The sequence below is a fragment of the Patiria miniata genome, unplaced genomic scaffold (genome assembly GCF_015706575.1).
Source record: "Patiria miniata isolate m_02_andy unplaced genomic scaffold, ASM1570657v1 HiC_scaffold_21, whole genome shotgun sequence".
Classification (NCBI taxonomy): Eukaryota; Metazoa; Echinodermata; class Asteroidea; order Valvatida; family Asterinidae; genus Patiria; species Patiria miniata.
In genome coordinates this window covers 5,939,449-5,952,275 of record NW_024037060.1, presented here as the reverse complement: position 1 = coordinate 5,952,275, position 12,827 = coordinate 5,939,449, and the positions used below count along the sequence as shown (strand labels likewise).

At 40.9% G+C, this 12,827-nt stretch overlaps 1 protein-coding gene across 1 annotated transcript; it reads left to right on the top strand.

The window, feature by feature from the left end:
• The first annotated feature begins 5,300 nt into the window (after positions 1-5,300).
• On the top strand, positions 5,301-9,959 carry LOC119729858 (cell surface glycoprotein 1-like). The gene is made up of 6 exons (XM_038202652.1): positions 5,301-5,304; positions 5,831-7,864; positions 8,026-8,153; positions 8,356-8,581; positions 9,204-9,221; positions 9,706-9,959. Exons 1-6 carry the CDS (start codon positions 5,301-5,303, stop codon positions 9,957-9,959), a joined length of 2,664 nt encoding a protein of 887 aa, XP_038058580.1.
• Positions 9,960-12,827: the final 2,868 nt, after the last annotated feature.

Here is a 12,827-nt window from a genome sequence, read left to right as displayed (position 1 = left end):
TCTTTTCTGAGTACGTGTGGTTCTGAAAAGAACCGGATGGACTTAACGTTTCGAACAGTATGCTTTGCCCGTCGTCAGGAGAAAAAACGTGTGCAAGGGGAAAGTCGTTTCTTTAATTTTGGTATTTGACAAACAAATCACTTGAATCGTTTTGTCTAATTACTAACAGGAAGATAGTGGCATTTTTAACGAAAAAAAAGAACTTATGATTAGCCCTCAACTCTGTATTAAGATGGTCATTCAAAATGCTGTTTTCATTTTGTGCCACGGCGTTGACAAGTAATACATCGTTAGTGTGAACCACGTGCACCAAAAAACATTGGCATACAAAAACTTTAAAAGATAAAGTTTGTATTTAATTTCCTGCTTTTAAATGTCTGCTGGGTTATGTTTTATATGCAGATGGTTATATGTCGTAAAGTAATGCCGATGGCTTTTTTTCAGTCAAGGAAAATTAGCACAGTTTTATGGGGTCAAACCTTGGGAGACGGGGTTGCAATACATATTCATCGTCTGGTATCCTGAAACTGTCAGTGCACTGACCCGTACATGTAGGAAATCAGTCGGTCTAACTAAAATTTAACATTTCTATCTCTTTGCAGTATTAGGCGGGCAATGTCGGCAGCTTGATATAGATTCTATTTTATAATAAAAGATATCCTTTGAACCTGTTTCGGATGAATAGTATTTTAAAATTTATTCTTTTGTATCACATCTACATTGCTGTATGGTCAGGGTATAGCATAACTCCAACTGTCTCTTCAGTAAATGATCAGATTGGGTGTTTCAAATATGATGATTCATTTTTATGAATCTTTTATTCTCTATCTTTGTAAATTACATTAACTGTAGATTGTGATTTGTACAAAGGACATGTTTTTATATATTTTGATAAATATATAGCGAATGCGTTTTGTTTTTGATGGTAGTGAGGATAATATAATAGAAACGAGGACCAGTGGAAACTAACAGTGGAAAAATAACATTTACTGTGTAAAAAATAGTTGGGAAAACGATGTAGTTATTTTGCCCAATGGGCCTTTTGCATGAGTCAGCCATATTGAATTGAAAGTGAGGTAAAATCTTAATCGTTGGATCTTGCGAAGAGAAATGAAAGCAAGTTAATTACTTATTACTTCCAGTCTGCTTCAATGAGTAATTTAAAATGTGTAATTAAACATTTCCTAATGTTTAAAGCCAGAGTTAAAATAACTAACATTAAAATAAGGCTGCATTCTGCCCGCATAAATAGTCTGGCGCCATCCCATTCAACAGGTTACAATTAATGAAATACATTCAGGGAACTTGACAAAATGGCCAACTAGTGCATAAGGCATGTTGGTCAACTTACAAACTGCACTCTTTGGACAAATTCGTGCCAAAAGTTGTTCAATAATTGTTACCCAAATCAACCCACAATGAGGTAACTTCACACCAATGTAAGGCAAGTAACATTGCCAAAACAGTGTTTTACCAACCTTTTTTTTACAGCCCAGAGAATAGCATAAGTTTAGTTTAAATTCAATAGCGAGTGTGTGCTCACCAATGTTTTTTGCATGACATAAATATGTTCTTTTTAATGCAACAATTTTCGTTTGTTTGATGTAAAGTCGTCAGACTTGAACGATGACTATAATTAAAATGGGAGTGTTTTTGAGATTGATAACTGCTGTTTCAAATGATGGATTCCATTTTATAAGCTGTTCTTCGTTTATAGAAGTAACTCTGCACTGCGCCTCTGCGGGATCAAGTCGACAGCCGGAGACGTGAAAACTGTAATAAACAAGAAACGCGTCTCAAAATATTTGGTCCTGCACTGAATAAAATTGTCTACCTAAAGTAAAAAAAAACCTCAAACTAGAACCTAGTCAAAGTTCCTCTCTTTCATATCGTCCATATTGTGTATTCAAGTCCAAATTGATTGACGTAGATAAGATTATCGTTTGATTGAATCCGGAATAATAGTCCGGTTTGCAAACGGGCGACTAAAAAAAAAAGGCCCTTCAACAAAATGGGGCATATGCCATATTATTTTTGAAGTGCAGCTCAACATGAGTAAACTTCGAACCACTCAATAAACTGGATGGCCCTTATAATGAATGCTCTTAAATTCTAGGGTCTATGATGCATATGATGCGCTGGTGACAGCTCGATTGTCCGAAGGTTTACTAGTCCGAAGGGTCATTAGTCCGAAGGTTCGTTAGTCCGAGGGTTCAATAGTACGCCCCGATGCGCCGGCACTCAGCGTTACTCAGCAAATCCACTGCGTTTCAAGTGTTCAAACGGGGAGGGCGAGAACTAAGTTTACGGAAGACAGCAGATGTCCATTTCTACACAATATTTAAGAATTCTTTTTTGTTTAAGAAATATTTCCTTTCGTAAAAATCTGGAAAAACTAAGATTTTGGTTAACGATAAAAGTTCAAAACCATAACGGTTTCTTTTTTTTTAGTAAACCCTTTTCATGCGTTTGAGAGGTAGTCTGTGATTATTTGAAAATTTTGACGAAGATAGTGTGTAGATTGGTATTGGAAAGATACGGTACTTTCTTTTGGTTCTTCTTTGGTTTGTTTTGTTTATACATATAGACACATAGGACTTTATCAGTGTAGAAAAGGCTTCAATGAATTCGTTGAAAACCTAAAACCTTGGGTTTAGAAACCTTGATTGATACAATTGTACGACGTCATGTAAAGATTATGGCGGATTTTATCATCGTTAAGGTAACAAATAAATACATAAAACCAAGCAAATTGGAAGTATTTGCCGAGGTTATTGCAAAAAACCGGGTTTTCAAGTGTTACAAAAGTCCCCTGATAAACAAAATACAGGTACAGTGATACAAACTGAAACATACGGCAATCTGGCTGTGTTTTTGCCTGCGTCATCCAATAGGAGGCGCGCACTGCGAGTCACGTGGGCAGGGCCACCACCCACTTGTGACGAAGATAGCCATTAAAAAACCTTGTGAAATTGCTTCGAGACTATGTGCAAATAGCAACATGAAGATCTTCATAAGTAGGAGAGCCACTTCGTGACGCGCAGCATTTTATGCCTTATAAATCGTGAAATCGGTTCTGGATGTACTATCGCTAGCAGCAGAGGACGGAATTGCTTCAGCTTCGACGACAGACGGATCTTTTAAAATTGTAAGTACACTTTCTCCCGTTCCTCCCAATTCAATTAATATTGCAATGATTATCACGATCCAAGCCTTGGCATTACATTCATTCATTTCTGGTTAGTCCAGAACGACTAGGATGTCAATTTCTTTTGCTCAAAAGTCAACATTTTGCTGGAAATTGTTAACTTCAGTTTTTGGGCAGGTTTTTAAAAACCATCCTGTACGGCTGACCGAATCATCTCGTATGTAAAGATGTGTACACATTATTTTGATGAATTCACAGCTGTGGAAAAATGGTTTTATGTTTCTCAATGTCTACTGATGAACATATTGAAGTCTACTATGTATAGTTCAGAGCACGGTGCTGTTATTTGAGATTGTTTTCGCTACAGACTTCATCGGTAGCAGCCATCTCAGACGACAATGCCCCTGTTTTGCAGGGATATACAGATTGAACCTTTTGTGTAATCATTGGTACTGAAATAAAATAACAAATGATGCCCTAATATGGCCGCTGCCTACTAGGTCTATTGTTGCGATCGTTGTGATCAATGTTCGTTTCCTGATTCACCTTTTGATGATGATTTACAGTCTTTTGAAAAGAGTCCATTTTCATCCAACCCAAAGAACCTGATATTTTGACTCCAACCCTTGCAAAAAAATACGTGCATCGCGAACGCAGAACACTGTAATATAATGGATGATAAAAAGACACGGACGATGAAATACGGAAGATGTGAAACGCCCACACCGATGACTCTAAAATTGCAGATGGACAAGTGTTGTCTGTGGAATATTAGGTGCCAGGTTTTTTGGAGTTGTTTTCCGGTGTAGTGTGAATATCTGACTCCATGAAATGTGGACTCATTGGTAGTATTGCGCATGCGTAAGTACAATTATATGTACACAATTGCCTGTGTCGTGAGAGGGATTGCCCAATAACAGGGAAAAGGTGTCTGACTTCCATAGTAGCCGAATTTTCATATGACACTGGCAGCCGATGTATACAGACAAGAAAATGTTAATGTTATCAAACAGGATTGGCTACTGAGGAATAAACCTTTGCACCGTTCTCGAGTGGTGTACGGAAAATAAGGAGATGCGGCACTAGTCCTATTTGCATTGCGGTCGAAATGTGTAAACGATGGTAATCAGACAGGCAATTGATCAGTGAACTGAACAGATATAGGCTACGTGTTGTTGTGAAACGAGTTGGCTTGTTTGCAGACTGATACTTAATTTTATGGTATACCTGCCTACTCATTTAACTCAAGTCCAACTCCAACAAAATTGCGTCAAACACCGGGAAATCGGAACTTTAAGCCTTCAAGGTTGTAAAATCGCACGACTCCGGAATCTTTACATGGGCAAATAGTTTAAAACACCTCGGAGAATTGTGGTTGTACTTAAAGATAGTACAAAGTTATTCAGTTATGTGCATAATTAATGCATGTATTGCACCTGCTTGTACTTAGAATCAAGTGTCAATCACAACCATTTTTAACTAACAGAAAACCGAAATGATTAGACATATAAATCCGGAATTTCTTGTCTCGGCCAATTGTCGGATGAATAGAAATGAGGAATTTCGAGGTGAAAATGTGATGGAGTCGACAAAAACTCTCGCCGTTTGTCAGAAATATGTATGAAGACAACCTTCCCATAATAAGAGATAATTGTTTGTCTTATGAAATCGTTCAATAATACTTTTACAGGTAACAATGATTTATTTGCGACTGGGGAGGGTCTTGTTTTCCTGGTTTCGCTTTGATAGATTTTTTCTTCTTTTCAGACTGATTTGACTTCTTGTCACACACAGACATATTGTCAATGAAGACTTTATGGAAATATGTAATTCACAAATTATTTAGCTTTTCCAACACAATGACACTAAGATTCAAATCATTACTCTGACTTGTATGCCCTTGAATCATGTAAATAATCTTCATTCGACAAATGAATTGGACGATATTATTGTGAATATTTTCGAACGAGCGAATCATTTGAACAGAGCAACATTTCTGGTAGACTTGGAGATGAACTCATGTTTACCGCTGAAGATGCTGTTTAAAATTCGTTTTCTAGAGCTATCTCTCACGAAAGGTCAACTTAGACGGAATCTGGCAATGGAGATCTACAGGTCCTCAGTTTGTTTATTAATCATCGTAGTATGCATGATGGGTAAGTTAATATATTGTTTATAACCATTTTAAAGTTTGTAATATACAACATTTTTGTTTTAAGCATATTTTTTTTTCTGCTGGATTCGCATTGCCCCACTGTGGCATTTTGCAACAGTGTTTTATGGTTTAGTGCTTATCAGTACAGAGTACAGAAAGGGCTCTTGAACAAAACAAAAATGGTTTAAAAGAAATTAAACAAAAACTTCTGTCGTTTGAGAACATGGGCTTTCGATAGCATTTGACTATTTGGACAAAAATCATGGCTGAAAATGCCAAAGTATTCTCAGGACTATCCCATCGGTCTTTGGGACTGAAAAGGAGGCAGTTTATATGAGCCATGTATTAGGCCTGGTAATTTTTTTTTATAGATACTGTGCCAACTCACAGATTTAGGCGATTACAAGCAAACAGATTTCATATTGGGCAAAGTAGCCGTCACATGCTGCGTGTAATCATTTCTACAGGGCATTGGTTTCTATTGCACACCCCCCTAATACATCTATTCTTGATACATGTACATTCAGGAATACCTATCCATGCGCAGACTGTAACAGTTATAACAGATGTGACAGCAACGACGGAGGCTACGGGATCAACGAGGATAGAAGGGACACGTCCTGCCGAGGAAACAAGCGCACCAGGTGCATCAACAAATGGGCCTATAATAGCAGATGGGGCAACATCGCCTATACCAGCAACTGGGATAACCGCGTCTACACCAGCAGATGAGACAACCGCATCTACACCAGCAGATGAGACAACCGCGTCTACACCAGCAGATGAGACAACCGCGTCTTCACCAACAACTGGGATAACCGCGTCTACACCAGCAGATGAGACAACCGCATCTACACCAGCAGATGAGACAACCGCGTCTACACCAGCAGATGAGACAACCGCGTCTTCACCAGCAGATGAGACAACCGCATCTACACCAGCAGATGAGACAACCGCGTCTACACCAGCAGATGAGACAACCGCGTCTTCACCAGCAACTGGGATAACCGCGTCTACACCAGCAGATGAGACAACCGCATCTACACCAGCAGATGAGACAACCGCGTCTACACCAGCAGATGAGACAACCGCGTCTTCACCAGCAGATGAGACAACCGCATCTACACCAGCAGATGAGACAACCGCGTCTACACCAGCAGATGAGACGACCGCGTCTACACCAGCAGATGAGACAACCGCATCTACACCAGCAGATGAGACAACCGCGTCTACACCAGCAGATGAGACAACCGCGTCTTCACCAGCAGATGAGACAACCGCATCTACACCAGCAGATGAGACAACCGCGTCTACACCAGCAGATGAGACAACCGCGTCTTCACCAGCAGATGAGACAACCGCATCTACACCAGCAGATGAGACAACCGCATCTACACCAGCAGATGAGACAACGGCATCTACACCAGCAGATGAGACAACCGCGTCTACACCAGCAGATGAGACAACCGCGTCTACACCAGCAGATGAGACAACCGCGTCTACACCAGCAGATGAGACAACCGCGTCTTCACCAGAAGATGAGACAACTGCATCTACACCAGCAGATGAGACAACCGCGTCTACACCAGCAACTGGGATAACCGCGCCCACATTAGCAGATGAGACAACCGCATCTACACCTGCAGATGAGACAACCGCATCTACACCAGCAGATGAGACAACCGCATCTACACCAGCAGATGAGACAACCGCGTCTACACCAGCAGATGAGACAACCGCGTCTACACCAGCAGATGAGACAACCGCGTCTACACCAGCAGATGAGACAACCGCGTCTTCACCAGCAGATGAGACAACCGCATCTACACCAGCAGATGAGACAACTGTGTCTACACCAGCAACTGGGATAACCGCGTCTACACCAGCAGATGAGACAACCGCGTCTACACCAGCAGATGAGACAACCGCGTCTTCACCAGCAGATGAGACAACCGCATCTACACCAGCAGATGAGACAACCGCGTCTACACCAGCAGATGAGACAACCGCATCTACACCAGCAGATGAGACAACCGCGTCTACACCAGCAACTGGGACAACCGCGTATACAGCAGCAGATGGGACAACAGCATCTACACCAGCAAATGGGACAATCACGTATACAGCAGCAGATGGGACAACCGCGTCTACAGCAGCAGATGAGACAACCGCGTCTACACCAGCAGATGAGACAACCACGTCTACACCAGCAGATGAGACAACTGCGTCTACACCAGCAACTGGGACAATCGCATATACTGCAGCAACTGGGACAACCGCGTCTACACCAGCAACTGGGACAATCGCATATACAGCAGCAACTGGGACAACCGCGTCTACAGCAGCAGATGAGACAACCGCGTCTACACCAGCAGATGAGACAACCACGTCTACACCAGCAGATGAGACAACCGCGTCTACACCAGCAACTGGGACAACCGCATCTACACCAGCGACTAGGACAACCCCGCCTTCACCAGCAACTAGGACACCAGAACCACCTACAAAACTGGCTACGCAAGCACCTGGTAATGAAACAGAGCCCACAACTGAAACACCACGTGAGTTATATACAACTTGACCTTTCTCAAAAAGGTAATGATGTATTCATGAAACAGAAATCTTCAGTACTTTGAAAAGACGCTTTTGTAAGATGCTCATGCCTGCTATGATTTCCTTGAGACGTTGACATTCATCACCGGGTGATCGTTTTCTGTTTCAGCTCTCAAGGAGTTCGAGGGTGATATAAAGATCCTGCTAATTGATGGATTCGAAGCTGTGTTTAAGCCCGACTACGAGAAGCCAGAATCAATACTTTACAGGAATTTGAGCGACAAAGTTTGCACCGCGGTAAGTAAGACATAGATAAAGTCATGTTAGATCTATCTCCTTTCCATCCTGCTAAAATATGAATTTTGTTCCGAGTCCAAGGAAACCACGAGAACCGTGGATTAACAAGAAAGATCATCCTCGTCTCCGTGGAATGGCTGGCCATGATGCATTACTCATCTTACCATCACAACATTTGATCGTGTTGATCTCTCTCCGTTAGGTCGACGCTGCCCTGGAAAACTCGGATGCTGGAAGCAGTATCGCGGACTGCTCTGTCTCTGAATTCAGGAAAGGAAGCATTGTGGCTACATTTCTGATGAAATTTCCACCGGAAACGAAAGACATCTCTGTGGAACTAACGAAGAGCTTAAAGGAGGCTTTCAACAACTCAGATGACGAACGGTTTACTGCCCTCACTGTTGATCCGTCATCCATCACAGTTAAAGGTACCAGTAATTATGCATATCGTGGACGATTGAAAACTGTCTTTTTTTTCTGTGAACCCCCCCCCCCCCGCGCCTTTTTTTTTTACGAAGTTACTTTTGAAAGTACAACAAGAGAAGTGGACTTTCCACTATATATTATAGTGGAAAGTCCATTTCTCTTGTTGTACTTATTTCCTGTTGAAAGGTCAAAAGCAACTTCGTAAATTTTTGGTGAATTAATGAGAGCGTTGTGTATACCCTTTCTGGGGATGATTTTTCATAAAGCATAAAAATCGGTACAACCAGGCGCGGTTCTAGAGCCAATATTTTTGGGGGGCTAGCAGGGTGGATCCACAATTTTTTTCAGGGAGGCGTGCTGAAATGTAGACTGGTTTTTTTCTCCGCTAAAGCCCCCCCCCCCGGAACCGCCACTGAGTACAACTGACAGAAAAAAACCCCCAGATATACACATCATTAACTTTAATTTTGAAAACTCAACAAGATGCCAAAAAAATCATTTCAAATTTGCACACACCCGATTTCAAGTTTATCTTGACATTCTTGTGACAGAACGTAAATAAATGTCATTTCGTCAATATTGTGTAAATGTTATCTCACTTGTTTTGTTTTCTTTTCTTTTCAGAATATTTTCCGAACACAGGTAAGTTGAGAAAATGTTTCCTCCCATCTTTCGACATTTGGATAAAAAAAAGACTCGAGAAGTTGATGTACTTCAGGCATATTCCAAGGGCCTCACTGTAGTCTGAGTTGACTCGGACACGTTTGTTTTAACCAGATCAGTAGTCAACGGGTTTTTTTTTTTTTTTTTTTTAACCAAATAGACTAAAGTATAGGTTCTAAGATACAATACCTAGGTAGTCCCTTCGTGTGATGTATCTGTTTCAATTTCATCAGTGTTGTACTTTCCGTATGCACGCTGCAAAAACTGCAGTGTTAAATTTACACCATTTGTATCTATATAGGACCATCTTGTGTCAAATTTTACTGGTATTGTTCTATATAGATACCGAATGGTGTTGAATTAACACTATAGTTTTTGCAGTGAAGACTTTAAATCATGTTTGAGGGGTTTTTTGCCAATTGATTCCCCCCCCCCCCCATCTCATTTTTTATTTATTTATCAGATCCACCCCAAAAGGAAGACCCGGGTCTGTCCGCGGGGGCCATCGCCGGCATTGCGGTCGGTGGTGTCGCCGCTGCTGTCATCATTGTCGTGGTCATCGTCCTTGTTGTGAAGAAAATGGGACGATCAGCCAAGGTCGAGGACGTGGAGGAACAGGAGCTGACTCGGCCGTCGTCTCGCGGCAACAGCTCGCCGCCTCGCGGCAACAGCCCACCGCCTGACCAGGTTTCCAACGCGTCGGACAAGTCATCTTGATGAGATGCATCGGAGGAGCTGGCAGAGGGTGGGGAAAGCTAAGTATAAGACGTTTAGGCCCGAGCACGAGGGGAGACAACTGCATAGAACCCCTGCATCAGACGTCACATTGAGGGCACGAATGTGTTCCTCTGTGATATGAGAAGACACTTGTATTTTCGTTTTCACGGCATTTTGGTAGCAGAAACTGTCCTCAGTGAGAGCGCACCGTGTAAGGTGTCTATATTGGTATTCAGCCATCATGTGAAAGTCCTCGTTATCTCGTTTCTGACTAGTTTGGTATGGCCGTGCTCTTTTGACAAAAGAATCATTTGTTTGAATGTTTTGCCTAATTGTTTGCAGGAAAAAACGGCATTAAATACAAAACCCAAACCTTAAAGTTGGGGCTCAACCCTGTAAATGGTCATTCAAAAATGTTGTTTTCATTCTGTGCCACGGCGATGATAGGTAACACACCGTTACTGTGAACTGCACTAAAACACGGGCATACCAACTTTACAAATATAGTATTTATTTAGTTTTCTGCATTCAAAGGTTTACTGTGTTATATTTATATACAAATGGTGATATCTGGTCGTAAAGTAAGAATGTCGATGGCTTTATTTCAGTCAAGGGAATTAAGCACAGACAGATTTGTGGGGTCATACTCTTGGAGACGGGGTTGCAATACGTATCCATCGTCAGGTATCCTGAAACTGTCAATGCACTGACCAGTAAATGTATTTAATCAGTAGGTCAAACTTGAACATTTCGAGTTCATTGCTGTCTGAGGCGGGCAATGTGCACATCGAGATACGAGTCCAATGTAAAGATACCCTTTGGACCCTTTTTGTGTTAATTATAAATCTTTCGTATCACATCCGTCCGTGTATAACACAACTCCATCCGTCTCTCCAGTGAATGATATCTAATTGGGGGTATACAAATAAAACTGATAATCTGTACAAAAGACATGTTTTATATATTTTTATATAATCGAATGCATGTTGTTTTGATGGTAGTGAGTATATAATGGAGTCTTTAGAATTCACTGTATCAGAAAAAATGTTGGGCAAACGGTTTAGTATTTTGCCCAATGTTGGTCAACTAACAAACCGACGACACTCTTGGGCAAAGTCTTGCCAAAATTTTTTTACAGCGCAGAAGATAGCATAAGTTTAGTTTAAATTCAATAACGAATGTGTGCTCACCAATGTTTTTTTTGGCTTGACCTAAATATGTTCTTTTTAATGCAACAATTTTCGTTTGTTTGATGTAAAGTCGTCAGACTTGAACGATGACTATAATTAAAAACGTAAGTGTATTTTGAGGTTGATAACTGCAGTTTCAAATGATGGATGCACAAGTAACTGACGATTAGTAATTTTTCATACGTTGTATTCATTCTGCACTGCGCTTTTGCAGCATTAATAAGTCGACAGTTGAAGACGTGAAAACTATTATCAACAAGAAACGAGTCTCAAAGTATTTGGTAATTCTCGGGAAATAAATTTTCTAGCTAAAGTAAAAAAAAACACTCGAAATTGAACCTAGGCAACAGTTCCCTTCTTTCATATCGTCCCTATTGTGGAGTCAATTTCAACTTGATTGACGTAGATGAGATTATCGTTTCACTGAATCCGGAATAAAAGTCTGCTTTGCGTACCGTGTACGGGCGACTAAAAAATGCCCTCCAACATTGGGGCACAGGTCATAATTGAAGTGCAGCTCGACATGAGTAAACTTCAAATCACTAAATAAACTAAATAGCCCTTACAAAATGAATGATATTTAGGGTCTATGATGCGCTGGTGACAGCTTAATTGTCCAAAGCTTCGATAGTCCGAAGGTTTCCAAGTCCGAAGGGTCATTAGTCCGAAGGTTCGTTAGTCCGAAAGTTCAATAGTCCGCCCCGATGCACCGGCGCTCAGCGTTACTCTGTCGTCCACGAATTCATTGCGTTTCCAGCGTTCAAACGGGGAGGACGAGAACCGATTTTACGGAAGACAGCATCCATTTGTACTGAATATTTAAGAAATTTGTTTTTTAAAGAAATATTTTCTTTCGTAAAAATCTAGAAACTAAGATTTTGGTCAAGTCACCCTTTTACTTTAAACGAAAAAAGTCCAGAACCATAACGTGGGTTTTTATTCAGGCGTTCGAGAAGTAGTTTGTGACTATTTGGTTGAGATTGGTGTTGCAATGATTTAGTTCTGGTTTATCCTAAAAAACACAATTTGTTTTGTTTATGCATAATAGACACATATAGGCCGTTATCATTGTATGTAGAAATGGCTTCAATGAATTCGTTGAACCTTAAACATCGATTGATATAATTGGACGTGGTCCAGCGAAGATATAGATAGAAGTAAACATTATATGATAATGGCCGATGCTAATTTGCATATTATGCATAAAATACAAGTTTTATTATTGTAAACATGGCTTTTATAAATTCGTTGACCCAAAACATTTCCTCCCTCTGCAAAAATAAAAAAACTTGCGATCTCAGGCTGTGCATGCTCCGTGGTCATAGATTCCATCGGTTCGACCACGTTGTAGCCGGCCATGCTACTCAGCTGCGAGTAAGGATGATTAGTCCCCCAAATTAGAATTTTGGTTGCGGTGCGCAAGGGAATTAAGTGCCCTTTGACATTTGTGTATCCAGGGTGACAAATAAATAAATAAAACAAAACAAAATGGAACTATTTGCCAAGTTTATCGCAAAAGTGGGTTTTCAAGTGTTACAAAAGTCCCCTGATAAACAAAATACATACAGGGATACAAACTGAAACATACGGCAATCCAGCTGGGTTTTTGTCTGCGTCAACCATTAGAAGGCGCCCACTGCATGTCCCATGGCAGGGCCACCACCTACCTGTGACGCAG